This window comes from Tachyglossus aculeatus, chromosome 1, assembly GCF_015852505.1.
Source record: "Tachyglossus aculeatus isolate mTacAcu1 chromosome 1, mTacAcu1.pri, whole genome shotgun sequence".
Taxonomy (NCBI): domain Eukaryota; kingdom Metazoa; phylum Chordata; class Mammalia; order Monotremata; family Tachyglossidae; genus Tachyglossus; species Tachyglossus aculeatus.
Window position 1 is genome coordinate 51,420,001 of NC_052066.1, and position 25,116 is coordinate 51,445,116.

General features: G+C 41.8%; 1 protein-coding gene across 2 annotated transcripts in view; it reads right to left on the reverse strand.

Annotated features, from left to right (window-relative positions):
* FXR1 (FMR1 autosomal homolog 1) overlaps window positions 1-25,116 on the reverse strand; it is a 102,616-nt gene that overhangs the window by 23,266 nt on the left and 54,234 nt on the right. For both annotated transcript variants that reach the window (XM_038746342.1, XM_038746351.1), the window contains exons 4-11: window positions 18,989-19,060; window positions 14,461-14,609; window positions 14,129-14,222; window positions 13,561-13,677; window positions 12,588-12,758; window positions 6,768-6,846; window positions 1,820-1,929; window positions 173-259 (exon numbers count right to left, since the gene is read on the reverse strand). In XM_038746342.1, coding sequence (XP_038602270.1) covers window positions 173-259; window positions 1,820-1,929; window positions 6,768-6,846; window positions 12,588-12,758; window positions 13,561-13,677; window positions 14,129-14,222; window positions 14,461-14,609; window positions 18,989-19,060 — 879 coding nt within the window. The remainder of the gene's footprint in view (window positions 1-172; window positions 260-1,819; window positions 1,930-6,767; window positions 6,847-12,587; window positions 12,759-13,560; window positions 13,678-14,128; window positions 14,223-14,460; window positions 14,610-18,988; window positions 19,061-25,116) is intronic.

The window sequence follows — 25,116 nt, forward strand, 5'->3', positions numbered from 1 at the left end:
ACTCAGTAGATGAGAAGGAAGGGAGTTGAGTTTTTTTTTGTCTTCTCCAGAAACTCAGAGCAAAACAGTCTCAAATTAGGAGTTACCGCACCCTTTCAACAGATAATTATGAACATAAAAACAGTCAACATTTTTAGGACGCTGTTCAGAGAAGAGGCACTTGAAAACATACCTTTAGGTAGGCAATATGGTACTCTAGAAGGACTTGTACGTTTCCAATGCTTTCCTTGGTGCCCACAAATACGAATGGAACCATCCCCTAAGACATAAAGGACAGAATATTTACCTTGTGAGGAAGTTTCAAAAATACTTTAAAGTACATTCCGACCGAATGAAACAACTAGTAACGGCAGCCTTGCCACTCTGCGTGCCCTCGGCCCCCCTCCACCGTGGCAGAATGAACTGCCCTTCCCTCCTGACCACCCAGGGTCCCAGCCCCTGGCATGCACTGTGCATCAGTACACAACCTCCTGGTTATCTTGACTCTTCCACCCCAACTCCCCACCACCCCGACAGAAAAAACAGCGCCTACAGCGTGACACTTTATATAAAATTGAAAAAGATCATCATAGGCACGGAACTTATCTGCTAATTCTGTTGTACTGTACTTTGTGTGTCTCCTTACTGCTGTATTGGTACTCTCCCAAGCTCTTAGTAAGCTTGGCATACAGTAAGTGTTCAATAAATATGATTGGACAAATGTACTCTCAAGCTCTTAGTACAGTGCTCTGCGGAGAGTAAGCACTCAAATACCACTGATTGATTGAAAGCTCGTGCCTGGGGTAGCTACTGCTGTGGCTACAGGTATGGCATGGATTCAATCATCGAGAGCCTGAAAACCTGCCCTCCAGTCATCAAATATTACTAGCAATTTTCTATTCCTCCTTGTCTTTTTCTGATTTAATGTTTTATTGTTTCACGACACCTGATGTGTCTGTCTCCAGGTCCTTCCCTCACCTATTTTCACAGATTACATGCCCCTCGAGGGAGAGGGCCTATAGCTAATCTTCACCTGTCTACTCTTCCAGAGCATTTAATACAGTGTGCTAAATACAGTGCTCTGCACACAGTAAGAGCTCAATAAATACGACTGAATGAATACTATTACTACAAGTAATAACATTCAATTTAGATATATGGGTTGGAGACCTTGAAGGAGGAAATAAAATGAAAACTTCGTTCTTTCTTCACATTGGTCTTTTCCTAAATCCATTCATGGTTTTGATATTTACAAGTACTGATGTCAGTTCAATGACAAATAGGTGTTAACTGAGATTTGCTGGATTAATCAGTATCAAGGTTTTTATCTTAAATCAAATCTTCACTGACAAGACCTCTAAATCTAGAGTATAATAATAAAATTATTATTATTTCCTATAATTTTTCCTATAATTTTCAAAATTACCAGTTTAAATCCTGAAAAAAAAATCAAAGCTAAGCCTCCATTCTCTACTCTTTAAATTCTTACAAAAAAAATTACTGCAAAACAACGAAAAAAAGGCCAGCTACCGAATATATTTTTAACTGCATAAGCATTGAGGAAAGAATGCCTATCCTTATGCCTTTAAAATAGACAGAAAACCGAAGGAATTTATATCAGTAAGCGCTTAAGCACTGAGTACAATGCTTTGCACACAGTAAGTGCTCAAATACAATTGAACGAATGATTGTGATGTAAATATTTATCTTGGTAAATTCTGTATTTTATACTATTTTACATTCCCTGTAAATAAACCTAAACACAAACATTAAAGCACAATTATACATCATTTTAAAAAGAATGTACAAGATTAGGGTAAATGCAAAGCTGAAAACTTACATCTTCTCTAGGTAGTTTATTTTCATTGTCTCCTTCAATTCTCACCCTAACAACTCCAGATTTGTCCACAATTTCTTGAATAACTTTGCCATTCTTCCCGATCACTTTTCCTTTAATAAAAACAAACATTTTAAAAACCTGCGCCTGTATGCACACGCGTGTACATATATACATATATTACCAATACTGACCTTCCTCTCAACTGCCATTCATGAGGCAGTAACTACTGTAAAGCTGACAGACCAGCTTTTCACAATATGCTATTTCAATTTCACTCTGATCTTAACTGAAGGAAGGGAAAGGGTGTAAAGGTTTTACCGGTAGGAAGTTATTTTCTTATGCGATTTTGAGTCTAGAATTTTTCTGAAACTCGGAATGCCAGAATGAGCTATTTGCTGTTGATGTAGGTCGATTCTAAATGCCCAGCTACTATAACGGGTGCCGATTTCTACGATTTCCAGCGCTTAGTACAGCGCCTGGCACATAGTTAAGCGCTTAACAGATACCAGAATTATTATTATTATACATTTTTATAATCAAAGCCTAAAAAGGACTCTTCCACTTCACCTACTGCTGATTACTGAGCCGAGATAATTAGAGGCAGTGGCAGAACGTCCCAATTTTGTGACACAGGCACTAGAGTCACTATGCCTAAGTCCCTAAGGCTTTTTCTCTAGGCAATAGAAGAGGCATCTTCTGGGCTCTTCGGGGCAAATATTCGGGTATTCAGCAGTCTAAGGTTACCACAGTGGGCTCTACTATAATCTTTCAGCTCCTCGCCAAGTCTTCTGGCAGCTGTGGGACAACTATTGAGGCCCCAAAGTCAGCGGCATCTCTAGGCATCACCGGGGACTGAGGGGGCAAATCAACCAGTTTAAAAAAGATCACTTGGTGGGAAGAGGTGGAAAAAAAGGTGTGGCTATAGAAAACTACTTTTCCAACAGCACTCTTTAAATGGCTTCATTTGGCTCTGGGGAAACAGAGGCAATAGCTCCGATCTGTCACATGCTAGGGATGACCTTGCGGCTTTAAAGGCAACAGTTTTGGGGCTAAGTATGGTTGCGGTGTTTCTACCCATTGTTGGCCTAGGCATCCATCCAGAGATCTTCCCTCTCTGCTTCCATCACAGCCTGGAGATGGGGAGCAGAAAGGGGGTAGGGGATTCTCCTAGGAGTGGGTGCCCAAAGAAGGCCCTTTTTGGCCCACCTCACTCTCACCGGTTTTACCACTGATCCTGCCTATCACTGTGTGACTTTGGGCAAGTCACTTAACTTCTCCGTTCCTCAGTTACCTCATCTGTAAAATGAGGATTAAGACTGTGAGCCCCACGGGGGACAACCTGATTACCTTGTATCTATCCCAGCACTTAGAATAGTGCTTGCACATAGTAAGCGCTTAACAAATACCATTGTTATTATTTCACAAAACGTGGCACGCATTTTAAGCTTATGCATTTATCATTTTCACAAAGTACTTTTGCCCTGGTTTCCATAGTGAACTGCCTATCTTTTAAGATGACCCTGTTGGACTAATGTGAGATAAGTCATTCATTCATTCATTCAATCACATTTATTGTGCGCTTACTGTGTGCAGAGCACTGAACTAAGCAATTGGGAAGTACAAGTTGGCAACATAGAGACGGTCCCTACCCAACAACGGGCTCAGAGTCTAGAAGGGGGAGACAGACAACACAACAAAACATGTGGACAGGTGGCAAGCGTCAGAACAAATAGAATTAGACAACAAAACACGTGGACAGGTGACAAGTTGTCAGAACAACTAGAATTATAGCCAACCCCTCGCCTCAGCGGGTAATCTTCTAGAACTCTCCTAGTCACTCCTCCCTGTCTCTCACTCAGGTCTAGACCGTTCCTTTAAGCAAACTGTTATTAACTCGAGCCAATCATCATCATCATCAATCGTATTTATTGAGTGCTTACTGTGTGCAGAGCACTGTACTAAGCGCTTGGGAAGTACAAATTGGCAACATATAGAGACAGTCCCTACCCAACAGTGGGCTCACAGTCTAAAAAGGGGAGACAAAACCAAACATACTACAAAATAAAATAGAATAGATATGTACAAGTAAAATAAATAAATAAATGGAGTAATAAATATGTACAAATATATATACATATATACAGGTGCTGTGGGGAAGGGAAGGAGGTAAGATGGGGGGGATGGAGAGGGGGACGAGGGGGAGAGGGGGAGTGAACAGGGATTCCAGGTGATAGGGCTTCAAAGCAGCATGGCTCAGTGGCAAGTGCCCGGGCTTGGGAGTCAGAGGTCGTGGGTTCTAATCCCAGCTCCGCCACTTGTCTGCTGTGTGACTTTGGGCAAGTCACTTAACTTGTCTGTGCCATAGGTACCTCATCTGTAAAATGGGGATTAAGACTGTGAGCCCTATGTGGGACAACCTAATCATCTTGTATGCTCCCCAGCGCTTAGAACAGCGCACATAGTAGGCGCTTAACAAATGCCATCACTATTATTATTATTATTCAAAATAGGGGCAATACCAAGACATCAATAGCCTCAAGATTTCCAAAAATTCAGCAGAAAGCCAACTTGCTTTCCAACCCTCATATACTCCAATAAACCTACTTTTCCCTAATGATCTAGAAGGAGATCACCGGTGACCTTTGAGACAGCAGTTTATATTATAGTACGGTTCTTGTGGGCAGGAAATGTGTCCACCAACTCTGTTAAACTATATGCCCTAAGTGCTTAGTACAGTGCTCTGCACATGATAAGCACCCAAATCCAATTGATAAATTCTTGTAAGAAGGGAGTGGGAAGGGTAAGGTGCCTGAGGACTTGGAATGGTGTTCTCTCTCCCACAGGGGCTCCAAGCCCTGGACTTTTTGGAAGTAAGAGGGGAGGGGAGAACTGGAAGATAAACCCCATCACCGAGGGGCCAGATATGCTAAACCCTGGCTAACGATCACCCAGAACAGCAGATTCATTCAAGACATGGCAAAAAGATGGCAAGAAAACATTGCCTGTGCCTCTCTACAATTCAGCTTTCTCCCCTCTTCTCAGCACTATCCTTACATTTCCCGATGGTCAGGGCCAGAAAAAAGGCCTTTTTTGGGGGGGCAGGGGAGCTGTTGTGCACACTGTTCCCTAGTGTTGGTTGCTGAAAAAAGTCCTGCCTCTGCTTACCCCTGAGTGTAAAAACTTGAGCTTTAAACATAGTTTTGTAAAAAGTCACGTCGGATTTTAGATTGGGTGATAATTGCCCCCAAAGACCATTTCTTTGGCAGAAAGGCTACCTTGCTAAGACAGAGGATGCTGCAAAAGCTCCTCATGAATAACCTCACGGCTATTCAGGAAAAATACTTCCACGTAATATTGGTGAAATCTCGCTTGTGGGGAGCATGTGAGAATGGCGCGGAGGAATAGACGGTAACAAAAAAAGAAAAACAGTCAACTGCAAGAAAACAATCGTTGGGCTGTGAAATAAGAGTTTCTGGCACACAGCCCCCCTGCAAGATCCATACTTCACTCTAATGCCCGTATGATTTTTCTACAAAGCCATTCACTCATTACCAAACCTTCCCCACTCCTCAAGAATCTCCAGTGGTTGGCCATCCACCTCCACAAACGGAAACTCCTTACCATTGGCTTTGAGGCATTCAATCACCTTGCCCCCCTCCTACCTCAACTCACTGATTTTCTACTACAACCCAGGCTGCACACTTTACTCTCTAATGCCAAACTACTCACTGTACCTATCTCACCACTCTCGCTCCTCCTGACAATTACTCTCCCCACCTTCAAAGCCTTATTTAAAGCACACCTCCTCTGAGAGGCCTTCCCCAACTAAACCCTCATTTCCTCTCCTCCCGCTCCCTTCTGTATCCCCCATGAACTTGGATTTGCACCCTTTAGTCACCCCACCCTCAGCCCCACAGCACATATAACTGTACTTCATATTCAAGTCTGTCTGCCCCCCTAGGTCGTAAGCTCCGTGTGGGCAGGGAAAATGCCTACCAACTGTTATACTGTACTCTCCCAAGCACTTAGCACAGTGCTCTGCACACAGCAAGCATTTCATAAATACGATCAACTGCTATTCTATGTAGCACCCTCAGTTCACACTAAAAATGCTCAATAATTAAGATAGTATGGAGGACAAATGCCACTATCAAGAGGGGTTTTGTTCAAAGTTGGCTGCAAGCAGGCACAGGAAATTTCTGCCCGCAAAACATTTTGCAGACCATATTGTTCTTCACTCCTAGAATTCTTTTTCATGTGGTTCTGAAATGCCTTGTCAGCATTTTCAGTGTCCTCCACATGCTTTCAAGTCAAAGCTGTGCCAAGGACTAATGACCCAGCTGGGTTAATATAATAGGTGGAGTGTCAGTAATTACATTCACTGGAGCCAACAGAATCAAATGGGTTTTTTTTTCCCTGCATTCATCATCGACAACTATTAAAAAGTGCCTCTGGGGCCCTTGGCATAGTCCCTAATAATGTTAACTTGCACTGCACATAAACTAAGCAACATCAAACGGCAGTGAGGGATTGAGAAGAGAGGAAAGAGACCACGAACGGAGAGGGAACTGGTGAGAGCTATCCCGGATCAACGAGCTGACACAGTGGAGGAATCCAGTTCAGTAGCCTCTTCTTCATGGACCCACTGGACTTTTCCCTGCATTGAAGAGGTCTGGACTTTTCCTTCAGAGCATTAGAAAAAACAAATTGCTCCTCTTTCCTTTTCTCATATAACGATATGTACATAGCACAATAAAATGCACAATAAATTAGCACAATAAGATGCAATCAGTTATGTTACACAAGTGTTTTAACACATACTTTAGATCTGAGAACTAGGATGAGGGCCAAAAAGCCTAGGAGCCTAACAAGTAGATGATACTGGACAAAACCAAATTTTCAAATACAATGTATGTATTTGAGTTCTTAACTTGAAAGCATAACTTACCAACAAGATTTCTGGGAACCTGAATAAAATCCTCTACAAATTCCAAGAAGCCTCTGGCCTTTTTAACTGCATCAGCACTCTGTGGAGGGGGGAGAAAGAAAAAGTAAATACAGAGTCCCCAAACCACTCCCGATCTCTACACCTCAATTAATAAAAAAAATAATTTGACATTGCACTCTCTGGCTGATTATCTCTCACGAAGATGACAACGGCACTTACTGGGAGGCTCGGTCATAAATACTTCTCAATCACTTAAAGACCAGAACACAAACTTGTCAGGAAAATCAGAATATTCAATATTCAAGATTTAATGCTACATTAAAACTGATACTGAAAGTGGTACATAAGCACACACCACTTTCTAAACCAATTAAAAACCATCGCTTATCAGACATTTTGCTGAGGTGAAAAAGTGAAGGGGAAAATTGGGAACAACAACACATTCTCTCCCATTCTCAGTAAAGACATTTAAAACTGGATTTTGCAATGGCATCCTAATGGGAGCAGAGATCTGAACCTTTAAAAAAAAAGTCAAGTTCTACTCTTTCGCTCTTACTCTGAAGAGCACAAATGTTCAGAAGAGAAGTTCGTAGCAGCATGGCCTAGCGGATTATACATGGGCCCGGGAGCCAGAGGTCCTGAGTTCTAATCCCGGCTCCTTCACTTGCTGGCTGTGTGTCCTTAGGCAGGTCACAACTTCTCTGTGCCTGTTTCCTCAGCGGCAAAATGGGGATTCAGTATCTGTTCTCTCCCACTTGACTAGGAGCCCCTTGTGGGGCAGGGGCTGTATCCGGATTAATTTGTATTTATCCCAATGCTCAGAAGAGTAGTTCCAACATACTAGGCACTTAAATACCATTAAAAAAAATAACAAAAACCAGGGCCTAAATCTAATCTTTATGGGGGAACTGACCTCTCAATTATCACTTATCCCATTAACTTTTTAATAACAAGTGAAAAATGAGTGATAATTCAATCCTATATTGTTAAAAACTGGAGAAGGTATTAAATTTCTTCATTACATATACTAGCGTTGAAGACTTAAACACTACTGGATTGAGAAAATGATCCAGCTTTCAAATTTAATGAGTTGCAAACGGCCCCCTATTTTTCAGTAATTATCGGTTGCCTAGCAGCTCCTCAGACTGATGTTTTTCAGAGTGGGGGCAGAAAAGAGTGATGCAGTTTGAAGAAGACATTCCCAAAAGGAGCCATCCAGAAGAAACAAAATACTCTATTTGCCTGCATAATTACCTCCACCATATACCTCCCCTTTTGTGTCAGGTATTGTTTTAGAAAGGAATTAAGGGGCAAGCAGCAGGGTCAAAGGGAGTAGGGTGAGAAACAAATTCATGCCCCAGGCATTTCTTTTAAGTGTGCAGATCCCCTATGGTAAGAGAAAGGTCAGAATGTGCTAAATAATAATAATAATAATAATGGCATTTATTAAGCGCTTACTATGTGCAAAGCACTGTTCTAAGCGCTGGAAAGGTTACAAGGTGATCAGGTTGTCCCACGTGGGGCTCACAGTCTTAATCCCCATTTTACAGGTGAGGGAACTGAGGCCCAGAGAAGTTAAGTAACTTGCCCAAAGTCACACAGCTGACAACTGGCGGAGCCGGGATTTGAACCCATGACCTCTGACTCCAAAGCCCGGGCTCTTTCCACGGCGCCACGCTGCTCCCCTAAACTGTGGAGCTCTGCAATATCCAGGGTAAGAAGAAAAGGATTCAGGTAGAGGTTCAGGGATATGAACATGTGAAGCAGTGTGGCCTAGCGGATAGAGCTTGGGCCTGGGAGTCGAAGGTCGCGGGTTCTAATCCTGCCTCCGCCACTTGTCAGTGTGTGACTTTGGGCAAGTCGCTTCTCAGTGCCTCAGTTACCTAATATAATATAATGATGGCATTTGTTAAGTGCTTACTATGGTGCTGTTCTAAGCGCTGGGGGTGGATACAAGGTGATCAAGTTGTCCCACATGGGGCTCACAGTCTTAATCCCCATTTTACAGATGAGGGAACTGAGGCTCAGAGAAGCTGAGTGACTTGCCCAAGGTCACACAGCAGACATGTGGCAGAGCCGGGATTCGAACCCATGACCCCTGACTCCTCTTTTCCACTGAGCCACGCTGCCTCATCTGTAAAATGGGGATTAAGACTGTGAGCCCCACATGGGACAATCTGATTACCTTGTATCCCAGTGCTTAGAACAGTGCTTGGCACATAAGTGCTTAATAAATACCATAATTATTATTATTAAGTGCGGGAAGGGGAGGGGAGAAGAGTGCTTTGTTAATTATAATTCACTGTGTACTACACTTGTGAGAGTGCGACTGAGAAGTCTTAATTAAGGGAACTCTTTTCTTACTTCTGGTCCTCTTATTAACTAGAGCTAACTTTTCACACAGTAGCCTTTGCCCTGTTTTTGGATTGGAATAACCGTGCAAAAAGTGGGGCAATTATAATGCTAATAATGGCATTTATTAAGCGCTTACTATGTGCAAAGCACTGTTCTAAGCGCTGGAGTGCTTATGTGAGTAACAATATCAAGCGCAGTCCTGGAGCCCTTTCACTTATGTAATAAGACAGACCCTTAAAGTGAAGTCAAACTTACTTTCAAATCGTTTGGATTAACTGCTGCTGTGCCCTCCATTAACCCTATCTTTTGAGATCATTGTACTAAAACACTTGGGAGAGTATACTGCAAGCAAAGAGACTCAGGGGGCTTACAATCTAATGGGGGATACAGACAGACATTTACACCTGGAGAGAACAGGCAGAACAGCTGTCTTGTTTTCGAAGATAATAATAATAATAATAATAATAATAATAATAATGGCATTTATTAAGCGCTTACTATGTGCAAAGCACTGTTCTAAGCGCTGGGGAGGTTACAAGGTGATCAGGTTGTCCCACGTGGGGCTCACAGTCTCAATCCCCATTTTACAGATGAGGTAACTGAGGCCCAGAGAAGTGAAGTGACTTGCCCAAAGTCACACAGCTGACAATTGGCAGAGCCGGGGTTTGAACCCATGACCTCTGACTCCAAAGCCCGGGCTCTTCTCCACTGAGCCACACTGCAAAGATGATACATGTGATGAATAGACACAGGGAAGTTGACATTCAGGCCCAAATTACTATCAGTCAGTGATACTTGAGGGCTTAATGTGTGCAGAGCATTGTACTAAATGCCTGGGAAGGCATGATATATTAAATTGGTAATAATAATGATGGCATTTATTAAGTGCTTACTATGTGCAAAGCACTGTTCTAAGCGCTGGGGAGGTTACAAGGTAATCAGGTTGTCCCACGGGGGGCTCACAGTCCTAATCTCCATTTTACAGATGAGGGAACTGAGGCACAGAGAAGTTAAGTGACTTGCCCAGTCACACAGCTGACAATTGGCAGAGCCGGGATTTGAACCCATGACCTCTGACTCCAAAGCCCCTGCTCTTTCCAGATAGCTCCCCACAAGGTGCTTACAGTCTAAAGGCGGGAACCAGACTTTAAATTACTTAAATCAGGATACATTTCCAAGGAGAGAGGCGTATATACTACAGAAGTTTTTCCATTGTGGAAAGGAAATTAGTTAAATGGTTAAAACAAAAAGGCCAAAAGCTGCCCGGCTTTTTGACTTGATCCAAATTCCCTTGGTCATCATTTATTAGAGAAGCAGCGTGGCTCAGTGGAAAGAGCACGGGCTTTGGAGTCAGAGGTCATGGGTTCGAATCCTGGCTCCGCCACATGTCTGCTGTGTAACCTTGGGCAAGTCACTTAACTTCTCTGAGCCTCAGTTACCTCATCTGTAAAATGGGGATTAAGACTGTGAGCCCTCCCATGGGACAACCTGATCACTTTGTATCCCCCCAAGCGCTTAGAACAGTGCTTTGCACATAGTAAGTGCTTAACAAATGCCAACATTATTATTATTATTATTATTATTAAAAGCACAATTCAAACCAATTTTGCTACATGGAGGGAAAAGGTTCAAACTATTGCCTAAAATTATTATTTTTAAAGATCTCTAGATTAAAATTACCCTTACTGTACTTACCTCTTGTCAAAAAAAAAGAGAAAACCGAGTTGCTGATTGCATCCCTTATTGCATAGGAAGTGCTGCATTTCTTAATTTAAAGTCCTTGACTTCAAATTAAAGATGGTATTTAAAAGGTGGAACAAGTGTTAAGTCGAGCAGTCATACCCATTCATTTGAAAAGGTATTCATTCATTCAATTAATGCGCTTAGAACAGTGCTTTGCACATAGTAAGCACTTAATAAATGCTATCATTAATTAATTAATTAATTCGATCTATTTATTGAGCACTTAGTGTGCAGAGCATCGTGCTAAGTGCTTGGGAGAGTACAATACAGCAAAAAAAATAGACACATTCCTTTAAAATGCAATTGATGAACAGTGTTGAGTGCTACTGAAGGGATCAGAGAAATGCTTACAAATTGAGTCAGCACCTATATTTTCTTCAATAAAAGCTAATAGCAATAATAACAACAATAACTACCACCATGTACCAATCACCGTACTAGGTGCTGGGGTAGATGCACGGTAGACTGTGAGCCCGTTGTTGGGTAGGGACCGTCTCTATATGTTGCCGACTTGTACTTCCCAAACGCTTAGTTCAGTGCTCTGCACACAGTAAGCGCTCAATAAATACGATGAATGAATGAATGAACTAGGTCAGGCCCAGTCCTTGTCCCAAATGGGGTCATCGTTTAAGTATACGAGACAAAAAGGGAGACTTCTGGATCTAGATATGAAGGGAAAACATTTGCAGTTCCCATAAATTATGGCCTTTTCTAAGGAATTTTTAAAAACGAACAAGTTTCTTATTTTATATACAGAAAGGCCTAAAATTACACTGTTCACAGCCCTCTAAAATATTTTAATTAGAATAAAATACCCAAGAGAAAAAAAAAACCCTTTAGTGGAACACAGAGTTGACATATACATCATATCAAAACCTAATATATGAAATCATTCAATCAATCAATCAATCGTATTTATTGAGCGCTTACTATGTGCAGAGCACTGTACTAAGCGCTTGGGAAGTACAAATTGGCAACACATAGAGACAGTCCCTACCCAACATTGGGCTCACAGTCTAAAAGGGGGAGACAGAGAACAGAACCAAACATACCAACAAAATAAAATAAATAGGATAGAAATGTACAAGTAAAATAAATAAATAGAGTAATAAATATGTACAACCATATATACATATATACAGGTGCTGTGGGGAAGGGAAGGAGGTAAGATGGGGGGATGGAGAGGGGGACGAGGGGGAGAGGAAGGAAGGGGCTCAGTCTGGGAAGGCCTCCTGGAGTCTGGGAAGTATCAGCCCACATTCCTCATGTTTGTGCTTTGGGATGTATTTCGGGAAAATTATACTTTCAAAGAGATTTCTTTCTTCGGGACTAATTCCGGTGCTCTGAAATTTGAGGGAGGGTTTTAACGCAAGGACTTTACATTAACTATTGCTGAAGGAGAGAAATGAGAGCCGTGACACTGACACTATGCCATGTGAACTATTTTCATAGACCGCTGCTGGGCTAAAGAAATGCCTAGCGAGCATTCAGCTGCTCCACCTAGTATTAGTTTACACCTCTTGGAGGCTTCAATCATATTGAAAATACGCCACTTCCAAAAAGGGGTCAGGATAAATTCTTGTTTCAAGCACAGGCACCCGTATGGACGGCTATTAAAACCAATAAAAGCAACGTCAAAGCGAAAGCGTTACGATAAACCTAGCTTTACCAGTAAGTTACCACTCTGAGCATATTTTATTGCTAACCCAATTGCTGCCTTACCTCTCCATAGATTCTGAAAGTACCGGTATCTTCATCCAGCTCTATTGCAGTAACTCCTGGAACCTTTCTAGCTTGTTGTATGTTACTACCGTGCGTTCCGATTGCAAGGCCCATTAAATCTTCTCTCACAATAAATTCCTCATGAAATGCCGCTGCAAGTTGTTTTGTGCACTAACAAAAAAACAAAAAAAAAACCACAACACAATTTCTTATTAAAATGGCCCATAAAACTAAATAGGTTAGCTGCCTAGCTCTTCGCTCCTGAAGGCAGGAGCAGACCAATCTGCAAAGCTCCCCTCAACCAGAAAATTAAATATATACCTGAGGCTTGCCTGGCCTTCTTGGATTCAAGATGCAAGCAGTCCATTCCTGGATCTCTTCTCACGTCCACTAATGCCTCAAGATTTTCCGAGCCTAATCAATTTTCAAGGATCCATAGAACAACTACCCGAACCACCTGAAGTACTCTTTTAGGACTGTTACCCTTCTTAAAAGTATACATATAAATCCCATTTTAGAGTGAGGCTGGAGATTCTTATTTCGGCATCTAAAAATTAAATCATCAGGGAAGTGGAGAAGCCACTTCCTAAAACAAAAGAGGAGCAGCGTGGCTCAGTGGAAAGAGCGTGGGCTTGGGAGTTAGAGGTCATGCGGTTCTAATCCCGGCTCTGCTGCTTGTCGGCTATGTGATTTTGGGCAAGTCAACTTCTCTGTGCCTCAATTACCTCATCTGTAAAATGGGGATTAAGACTGTGAGCCCCATGTGGGACAATCTGATAACCGTGTATCCCCCCAGCACTTAGAACAGTGCTTTGCACATAGTAAGCACTTAAATACCATCATCATTATTATTATTATTGGGGACCAAAGCTGTTAATCCTCAATTACAACCTCGCCGCTTACTCATCCGCCCTGTGGCATGAGCAAAAACAGACATTCTAAAAACCAAACGGAAAAAATTAAAAATACTTACTTCCAAATGCTTGGTGGCTTCTTCATTTCTTGACATAAGCATCAACTTTGTACGAATGCTCCGCAAATGCATGTCACTTAATATGTTTACCCTTTTGACTGTTGCCTCACTGGCAGACTACAAAAGAACAGTGTTAATATGCATTCAAAATAAGCATTATTGACGTCTACGCTAATTTAAGTGGTCAGATCAATTTAATTTTGGGGTATTTAAAACTGACGAGAACCATATATATTAAGGGGTCACTATGAGCTGAGCCACGTTCTAAGCACTGGCTCAAAACTGAAAAAGTGGGAAGAGCAAGTATTTAATCCCCATTTTGCAGATGAGGAAATTTACAGATGAGGGGCTTGCCTAAGGAATAGGGTTGGTTGATGCACTTTCCACAAGGTTGCTAGAGGACAAGGCTTCAGGGTGATTTATTGCGGACGGCGTGCGGGGAGTCTGTAGCAGTTCTTAGTATTAACAATACAGTTCCAAGATTGTTTCCTACTGCTATGGTTTAGCTGCAGAACTTCAGAATGTATGGCTGCATACCCTTTCTTTCTAGCATACAGTTGAATCTTACCAGGATCATTAACTGAGTAGTTTCAGCATGGTAAAAAATTCGACATGCTCCTACGGCCTTCTTGAAATCTTTATGGGCATTTTCGTTCGCACACCTGGAGGACAACAGTGAACTTCAGTTACAGGCACAATTAACTAAAAGAATTGCAGGATGGGGAGGAAATCTGAATGTATCGATCTGAAATGTTCATTCTAAAGTGCCCCTGTCAAAACCATTTGACTTCTTAAAATATTTCTAAATAAAGGACTTTACTGGCTATTTGGAGAAGGGAACTTTAGAAGACCAAAATATCTGATGTGTTTTTTTTTTATAGTAATTTAACAGTTACTCACGCCTCTCTCAAATCCTCAGGAACATCCACTGTGCATTTAAAGAAGGTATTCTTTTGGACAGTTTTGTTTTGATTGACAGGTCGAAGTCGTTCAAATGTAACTATTTCATTGTAGGTGGCATCGCAAGCGGCATATTCAATGACATAGAACTAGAAAAAAAGCAAGATATTAAAAAAAAAACAGTTCCCATTTGAAAAGCGTGTTTTAAATGAAATATTAAACTCACACCCCGATCTGTCTTGACCCATGTGCTCTTTTTGGCAATGAATGCATATATACATAAATACTGTGAACCTAATGGTATGCGTATTGCCTTGATAATATTTTTCATGTTTTGTTTTCAGGCTTGAGAAGGATAAGGACCATTCTTGTCAATGGTCTTCATTCCTATACCCTTTTGATAATAATAATAATAATAATAATAATAATAATAATAATAATAATAATGGCATTTATTAAGCGCTTACTATGTGCAAAGCACTGTTCTAAGCACTGGAGAGGTTACAAGGTGATCAGGTTGTCCCACGGAGGGGGGGGGGGGGGGTTCACAGTCTTAATCCCCATTTTACAGATGAGGTAACTAAGGCACAGAGAAGTTAAGTGACTTGTCCAAAGTCACACAGCTGACAGTTGGCAGAGCCAGGATTTGAACCCATGACCTCTGACCCCAAGGACTGTGCTCTTTCCACTGAGACACGCTGAGAATTGACAGACTCATCCTCTGCTCCTGACAGGAGACTTCACTTCCTCATTATCAACAAATATCTGAAGTGATTTATATCTTAAGGACTAATATCCTCCTTTAAAATACTCATCCTAACTTCCCAAATGGACCCAAGTGAATGGTGCCTTAATTAACTCTCATTCACTCATTCATTCATTTAATCATATTGAGGGCTTACTGTGTGCAGAGCACTGTACTAAGCGCTTGGAAAGTACCTTTGCACCTATTAAAAACACTTGTCGCCTTCCTCTTTTACTCCTTGAACTGCCATCTTCAACTGCTCACTCCCCAATAGCTCCTTTCTCACTGCTTTCAAAATGCCCACGTGTCTCCTAGCCAAAAAACCCCTCCCTTGACACCCTTCAATTAATCAGCTTATTACCTTCTTACCATTCCTTTCCGAACACCTTGAGTGAGGCATTTACACCTGCTGCCTCCACTTTCCTGGTTCTATCCTTTACCTCCTGAAATCTGGCTTCAGTACCCTTCTACCCCACTCCACAGAAACTGCCCTTCTGAGGATCACCAATGACTTCTTGTCAAATCCAATAGCCTCTGCTTCTTAACAACAATAATAATAATAATGATGGCATTTATTAAGCACTTACTATGTGCATAGCACTGTTCTAAGCGCTGGGGAGGTTACAAGGTGATCAGGTTGTCCCACGGGGGGCTCACAGGCTTTAATCCCCCTTTTACAGATGAGGGAACTGAGGCCCAGAGAAGTGAAGTGACTTACAGTGCTCTGCACACAGTAAGCGCTCAATAAATACGATTGATTGATTGCCCAAAGTCACACAGCTGACTAGTGGCGGAGCTAGGATTTGAACCCATGACCTCTGACGGACTCCAAAGCCTGTGCTCTTTCCACTGAGCCACACTGCTTCTCTACTGCCTTAGACATGTGGACCACCCCCTCTTCCTGAAAATATCTTACCTTGGCTTCACTGACATTGCTGTCCCCTGATTCTCCTCCTATCATTCTGGCTGCTCATTCTCAGTCTCTTTCACCGGCTCCTCCTCTGCCTCCCTCTTCCTAACTGTGAAAGTCCCTCTAAGTTTAATTCTGGATCCCCTTTATTCTCCATCTACACCCTTGGAGAAACCATCTCCATCTTGGAGATGTATATATGTATATATGTTTGTACATGTTTATTACTCTATTTATTTTACTTGTACATATCTATTCTATTTATTTTATTTTGTTAGTATGTTTGGTTTTGTTCTCTGTCTCCCCCTTTTAGACTGTGAGCCCAATGTTGGGTAGGGACTGTCTCTATATGTTGCCAATTTGTACTTCCCAAGCGTTTAGTACAGTGCTCTGCACATAGTAAGCGCTCAATAAATATGATTGATTGATTGATTGGAGAAGTCCGTTACTCCCATGGCTTCAATTACCCGTGCAGACGATTCCCAAATCTACATCTCCAGCCCTGATCTATTTCCTCCTGCCTTCAGGGCATCTCAACTTGGATATCCTGCTGACACCTCACACTTAACATGTCCAAAACAGAACTCCTCATCTTCCCCTGACTTTCCCATCACTGGAGACACCACCGCCATAGTCCGTTTCCCAAGCCCGTAACCTCGGCATTATCCGTGACTCATCTCTCTCGTTCAACCCATCACCAAATCCCTTCAGTTCCACCGTCACAATGTCATATCTCCTCCAAAAGGCATTCCCTGAATAACCCCTCAATCACTAAGTGGTACTTGACTGTCTGCAGTGTGCACAGCACTGTACTAAGCACTCTACAACGGACTTGGTAGAAATGCTCCCTGCCAACGAGTATGCAATCTAAGGGGTGGGGAATAGACATTAAAATAAATTGTGGATATATTCATAAGTTCTGTAGGGTTGAAGGTGGGGCAGATATCCAGTGCCTAAATGTTACTGTGCTTAGCACAGTATACTGCACACAGTAAACACTCAAACAACACAGACTGGAAGTTTAAAATTCAATTTTTAATTCTCAGGTCAAGGGCACCCGGTGTGATGGACACATGTGGAGTGATGATGATCCCACAGACAATCCTGGAGGCTCTCCCTCCCTGCAGTAGTATCTCATGACTTTTACCGTAGTGGTTTTTTACTGCATTTTTCTTCGTATCTTTTCCAGGGTCTGCCCACTCCCTACCTTTCAAATTGGGAGCACCCTGGGGTCAGGCCAGGATTCAATTCCAATGCCTTCGTAGTTTTCTCCTAATGCTTAGTACAGAGCTTTGCATGAGGTTGCCATTGATCAAATGTCACAATATTTGAAAGATGCCAGAGATGATTCAATCAAGCATTGGTATTTATTGCTCGGTGTACCAGCACTGCAGTAGGCATTTGGGAGAGTACAATTCAGAAAGTTGGTAGGCCCATTCCCTGCTCACAAGGAGCTTTATCCAGTATTTAAAATACAGAGTCTCTTCATTCTTAGACGTGGTTTAAAATTTTCTAATACCCCTTGGGGAACGGACATGGGCTTCTAGAATAAGAAGAGCACAATCATTTCTAGACTACAGAATAATTACATCTTCCCTATCTTTCAAGACTCTGGTCTTAAGGAGCCTACGTCAGATACATACATAGAAACAAACAGGACCAGTCTAAAAGTATCCATGAAATAGAATTATTTGGGTCATTCGCTTTACTCGGTAATAATTATTCTAGGTATTACCTGCTTTTCGTTCGATCGTATTTGAGTGCTTACTGTGAGCATAGCACTGTACTAAGCGCCTGAAGAGTACAATTCGGCAACAGGCAGAGAAAATCCTTACCCAACAACGGGCTCACACTCTAGAAGACGGGCTCACAGCCTGGTATTACCTATTTTGCTCAACTGTGGCAAAAACTCTAACAGAACAAATGGTCAAAATAATAGGAAGCGGATACAAAGGCTCCAACTGAAATGGCTGCGGCTCACATGAAATAAGCACGATCTTCAAAGAGAGATGATGATGATGATGAGGTTCCTGGTCAACCAGGGCAATCTTAGTGCGAACTTCCTGATTCCTGGGGCTGGCCAAAACTTTCTCTGGCTAACAGGAAATGAAGGATTCAAGACGGAGTTCCCTCATAGGTCCCACAATCAATCAATCAATCGTATTTATTGAGCACTTACTATGTGCAGAGCACTGTACTAAGCGCTTGGGAAGTACAAATTGGCATCACATAGAGACAGTCCCTACCCAACAGTGGGCTCACAGTCTAAAAGGGGGAGACAGAGAACTGAACCAAACATACCAACAAAATAAAATAAATAGGATAGAAATGTACAAGTAAAATAAATAAATAAATAAATAAATAAAGAGTAATAAATATGTATAACCACATATACATATATATGTATATATACATAGATATGCATATATATATATATATATATATATGCATATCTATGTATATATATACATATATACAACCCTGCCTTCCCAGGATCCTGGCCATCAGTGTATTAATAGCTAAATGGCTGGGAAGATTTGACTGGGACTTGAACATTGGAAGCAATGGGGAACAATGCTTGAATTCCTACGTGGTATGCATTTACGTACGGATATGCACTGGGCGCCTTAGTCCAGGTGCTACAGTAATACTGACTGAAGTTCATTATGAGCAGGGAATGTGTCCACTGATTATGCTGTCGTGTATTCTCCCAAGCACGTAGTACCGTGCTCGGCTCATAGTGAGCGTTCATTACTACTGATTGAAGAGTATAATTTTTGAATGTTATACTCAATTTATAAGCAAGGTTTCGCTGAGCCATAACTTAGCACCCAAAGAAAAAGCGCATCAACCAAACGTTGATGATTACTTACTTCTCCTTTCATCATCCGAACTTTAGCTAACCACCACCCACACGGTTCTTGGTCATTTGCTCTTGAGTAAACCTGAAAAAAAAAGACACAAGATTTATGTGGGAAAGCATACTTCCACTATTCGAAATCATTACGACAGACTTCTCCTTAGGGAACCTTTATACAGGAGTACTCTTTTCAGCGTACATAAACACTGCTATTAGGAATTAAGAGGTTTTTTTGAGCTTATGAGTCAGTCACAAAAACTTACAAGTAGACAAAGCCTTTAGACGCTTTAGTAATGAATGTTAGGATTAAACAAGGATCGCTAAGTTCTGCCACGTGATCACTCTTGATATCTGCCCTGATGAACTAAATGCCTCTAACAGCTCCAAAGTTTGACTGCTAGAAAACCGAGGAAGTTTGCCCCAAGTTCTCCGCCCCATCTCGAAGGCAATACCTAAGACAGCGTTTCCCTGCCTTTCATCAGACATGGAATCAGGTCAGTATAATCAGAAACGAAGCCATCATCTCTGCCAAAGGAAATCCAGAGTGGATGCATTCATCCAGTAGGACTATGCACACTATGAGAATTCAAATTACAGTAATTAACCCACGTTTCTCTAAGAGTGAGAAAAGGAGAAACCTTGAAAGAGGAAGAATAGTGATTAAGACAAGAGATACAAACCCACTGGCTGTTCTATAGATTTCCCCATAAATAATGTTTCTGAGATGCAGTGGTAAGTGCCAATCCCTTAATATAATATACCATAATGGGGCCCCGGGGAGAAAGTCCTGTTACTTCTTTTGCGGGGTGGGAGGGTGTGCAGAGAATCCTGAACAAAATGAATCATTTGGTTGGGAAACATTGGAAATCAACGGCGCTACATAAGAGACTGCAAAAAACAAAAATAAGGGATTGTCTAGTGATGCCCTTGAGATGGTAGAGGTAATTAAAAAACTGCTCTTTTCATATCTAAATCTGGGGAATAAGGAGGGAATTATTTCCTGATTAGTGAAGAAATCCCAAGCCTCCTTGAAAAGGAAGACCAGGAGCAGGAGCTCTAAAAAAAAATCCAGGTTAAGGGGCACCAAGCTGCACCAACCATGTCCCCGGTAAAATTTTTGAGTCTACATTTATAACTAGACTAAAAGGGATGGTTAGAAGCTATGTGTACCATAAGGGGGTGAAAAAGAGTGACAAAAATGGAATTGACCACTCTTTTTTAGGATTATAGATTTAAAATACCCACCCCGATTATGTGGTGTTGGGAAATAGACGAAATAGTTATTGTAGACACCTTGGTGACCTATAATTGGTGACCTATAATTGGTTTAACAGATTCAGGTGGACTAATTATTTTAGGCTAATTTGTCTTCTGGCTGAAAGGTCTTAAAGACTTGGGCCAAAAGGTAAGGATTTTCTCCTGGGTTGATCAGCACTTCTTTCGTAAGCTTGAAGATTGATCATCATTCCAAACTAATCTAGAAATACAATTTTTCTGTTACTGGTTTTGCTAATTAATGCCCCTCGGGTTGGAAGGGAACAGGTGGAAAAAAGTGTTCACAGACATTGACTTCTGATCAAGTCCCTGTCTTCAAAACCATCCTGGGCAAAACAATCTCAATCTCTCTCTCCTTTTTGAAAACTATTACTGATTGAGGGACATAGGACATGGAACATGGGAAACAGTGTGGCTAACTCCCCCTCCTCCCCCTCCCCACAGCACCTGTATATATGTATATATGTTTGTACATATTTATTATTCTATTTATTTTATTTGTACATATTTATTCTATTTATTTTATTTTGTTAATATGTTTTGTTCTCTGTCTCCCCCTTCTAGACTATGAGCCCACTGCTGGGTAGGGACCGTCTCTATATGTTGCCAACTTGTACTTCCCAAGTGTTTAGTACAGTGCTCTGCACACAGTAACCGCTCAATAAATGATTGAATGAATCAATGAATGAATGACAGAACACAGGCCTGAGTTGGAAAGTCCTGGGTTCTAATCCTAGCTTTGCCACTCGTCTGCTGTGTAAACTTGAACAAGTGTCACAACTTCTCTGTGCCTCAGTTCCCTCATCTGTAATATGGGGATTAAGACTGTGAGCCCTATGTGGGACAGGGACTGTGTCCAATCTGATTATCTTTTATCTACCCCAGTACACAGAACAGTGCCTGACACATCTGAAGGGCTTAACAAATACCATTATTATTAAGGGAACAGAATAATACAGTTTAACTCAACCCCCAGTGATTTTTCTCATCTGGTTAGATACCCAACTGATGTCTTTGAAGCATCTGTTATCTAGAGATCTAGTTTTTCTACTGACATATAAAAACTACAGGCTAAAGTGAGACGCAATACAAAGGGTATTGGAATGGTGGATGAAGAGAAGGTGGTGGTTGAGAGCCAGACCCAGAAACACAAGGGTTACTCCTAGAGGACTGAAATCTGGTCACGGGAACCAAGACCTTATTTTATGTATATATATATATATTTAATTTTATTTATATATATTTATATACATAACATATTTAATTTTATTTATATGTATTTATTTATATATTTATATTTTTAAATATACATTATAAATTATATTTACAATAAACTATTATAAATGTATATTAAATCTGTGAATATAAAATGATAAAGAACACCAATTTGAAGAGATTAGAGGACATTTCTATAAAATAACAGTAGAAACAGTTAGAAATTAAAAGATCAATTAGAGAAGCAGGGTGGCTATGTGGATAATGCACAGGCCCAGGCATCAGAAGAATCTGAATTCTACTCCCAGTTCTGCCCCTTTTCTGCTGTGTGATCTTGGGCAAGTCACTTTTCTCTTGCCTATTACCTCATCTGTATTATGGGGATTAAGACTGTGAGCCCCATATGGGGCATGAACTGTGTCCAACCTGATGTATCTACCCCAGTGCTTAGTACAGTGCTCAAAAGCCAGTTGATTGGTGGGGGCTTGCAATCTGGACTTAACACTAAAAGCGCACTAATTTCCTGTTGCCAACTTGTACTCCCCAAGCGCTTAGTACAGTGCTCTGCACACAGTAAGCGCTCGATAAATACGATTGATTGATTGACTGGTAAATACAACTGAATGAATGAATGAATGCTGCTACCTATGGAACACTATTACCTCAACAGAGAACCTACAAGCTATATCTCCGAAACAATCAAAGGCACTTACTGAGCACCAGGAACTGTATTAAATGCTTGGGAGATGATAAATAGTAAAACATCCCATGCCCTCAGGGTTGCAATTTAATGGGGAAGAGACAAACACTTTCATTAAGTGAAAGCCAGAGGAAGAAAATATAAGCAGGAAACAGCACCAACACAAACATCAGGACAAAACAGCTTATATATAAGCATATAACTATGCACGAATGAAAAATACCCATATTTAAGTATGTGTTTGTTAAGGGTGGGTATGTAGATGGATTTTAGCAGGATGCTAAAGACGGGGATAGCTTGTGGGCTAGCTGGTTTTGGGGGTGGGGTGAGGAGTGGGGCTGCAGGCTGGGTGAACAGCTTATCCTAGGGACCAGAGGCAGGAAAACTGAGGGTGAGGCACAATTATATATATATGTATACATGTATATATGTTTGTACATATTTTTTTTACTCTATTTATTTATTTAATTTATTTGTACATATCTATTCTATTTTATTTTGTTAGTATGTTTGGTTTTGTTCTCTGTCTCCCCCTTTTAGACTGTGAGCCCGGTGTTGGGTAGGGACTGTCTCTATATGTTGCCAACTTGTACTTCCCAAGCGCTTAGTACAGTGCTCTGCACATAGTAAGCGCTCAATAAATACGACTGATGATGATGAATTAGGAAGGGCACTTGGGAGGAACAAAATGTGAGCTGGAAATAGCTGGTGAAGAGAGCGGATATGTACGACGGAGAGCTGGTTGAATACTCTGAACCACGCAATGGTATTTATTGGGCTCTTACCATGTGCAGAGTACTGCACTGAGCTCTTCCCCAGTCCCTCTCCCTCCTGCATCCCTTTTTACACATGATTCTGTACCCCTTACGCACTGATATTCACTCCACCCTCAGGCCCACAGCACTTATGTACAAACGTATCTACTTTTTTAATATTCATTCATTTCAATCCTATTTGAGCTCTTACTCTGTGCTCTGCTCCGCACTGTACTAAGCTCCTTCCTCTCCCCCTCGTCCCCCTCTCCATCCCCCCATCTTTCCTCCTTCCCTTCCCCACAGCACCTGTATATATATATATACAGGTATATATATATATATGTTTGTACATATTACTCTTTATTTTACTTGTACATATCTATTCTATTTATTTTATTTTGTTAGTATGTTTGGTTTTGTTCTCTGTCTCCCCCTTCTAGACTGTGAGCCCACTGTTGGGTAGGGGCTGTCTCTATATGTTGCCAACTTGTACTTCCCAAGCGCTTAGTACAGTGCTCTGCACATAGTAAGCGCTCAATAAATATGATTGATGATGATGATGATGACTGTGAGCCCACAGTTGGGTAGGGACCGTCTCTATATGTTGCCAACTTGGACTTCCCAAGCGCTTAGTACAGTGCTCTGCACACAGGAAGCGCTCAATAAATACGATTGATTGATTGATTGATTGGGAGAGTACGACAATACACCACTGTCTACCAACTCTGTTGTACTGTTCTTTCCCAAGCACTTAATGTGGTGCTCTATATAAAGTAAGCAGTAAATAAATACCATTTATTGACTGGGAAAGTAGAAGCACCACGGCCTAGTGAGTGGGCTGGGGAGAGAGAGGACCTGGGTTCTAATCGCAGATCTGCCACCTGTCTGCTGGGTGATCTTGGCCAACTCACTTCACTTCTCAGAGCCTCGGTTTCCCCATCTGTAAAATGGAGGTTCAATCCATTTTAAGAGAAGCAGCGTGGCTCAGTGGAAAGAGCACGGGCTTTGGAGTCAGAGGTCATGGGTTCAAATCCTGCTCCACCAACTGTCGGCTGTGTGACTTTCGGCAAGTCACTTAACTTCTCTGTGCCTCAGTTCCCTCATCTATAAAATGGGGATTAAGACGGTGAGCCCCCCGTGGGACAACCTGATCACCTTGTAACCTCCCCAGCGCTTAGAACAGTGCTTTGCACATAGTAAGCGCTTAATAAATGCCATTATTATTATTATTATTATAATCCTATCCCCTCAGACTGTGAGTCCCACATGGAACAGGGACTGTATCCTATCTGATTATCTTGTATCTACCCCAATACTTAGTGGGGTGCATTCATTCACTCAATCGTATTTATTGAGTGCTTACTGAGTGCAGAGCACTGTACTAAGCGCTTGAGCGCTTAACCAGGACCATTAGTTATAACTGAGTTGGGAGACACGTTCTCTGCCCACAAGGAGCTTATAGTCTACAGGGGTGGGCAGACATTAAATTAATGATACCCCGGGGAATGGGAGAGTAGAAGAATATGTACCTAAGTTCTGAAGGGCTGCAGGTAGGGTGAATATCAATCAATCGTATTTATTGAGCGCTTACTGTGTGCAGAGCACTGTACTAAGCGCTTGGGAAGTAAGCTTAAGGGGTGGAGGAGTGATAAGTAGGCAAAACAGAGGAGGTAAGGTGGGTAAATGAGGGCTCTCTCAGCAAAAGTTTCAAGCAAAAAAGCAGCAAGGCCTAGTCGGAAGGACTTGGGTTCTAATTTTGGTTTTGCCACTTTGCTCTGTGACCTTGGACAAGTCACTTAAATTCTCTGTTACCCGAACTGTCAAATGGGGATTAAGATTGTGAAGCCCACATGGGACAGGGATGGGGCCTAACGGAAAGAGCATGGGCTTGGGAGTCAGAGGTCGTGGGTTCTAATCCCGGCTCCGCCACTTGTCAGCTGTGTGACTTTGGGCAAGTCACTTCACTTCTCCGGGCCTCAGTTACCTCATCGGTAAAATGGGAATTAAGACTGTGAGCCCCACCTGGGACAACCTGATTACCCTGCATCTAGCCCGCTGCTGGGTAGGGACTGTCTCTATGTGCTGCCAATTTGTACTTCCCAAGCACTTAGTACAGCGCTCTGCACACAGTAAGCGCTCAATCAATCAATCAGTCAATCGTATTTATTGAGCGCTTACTGTGTGCAGAGCACTGTA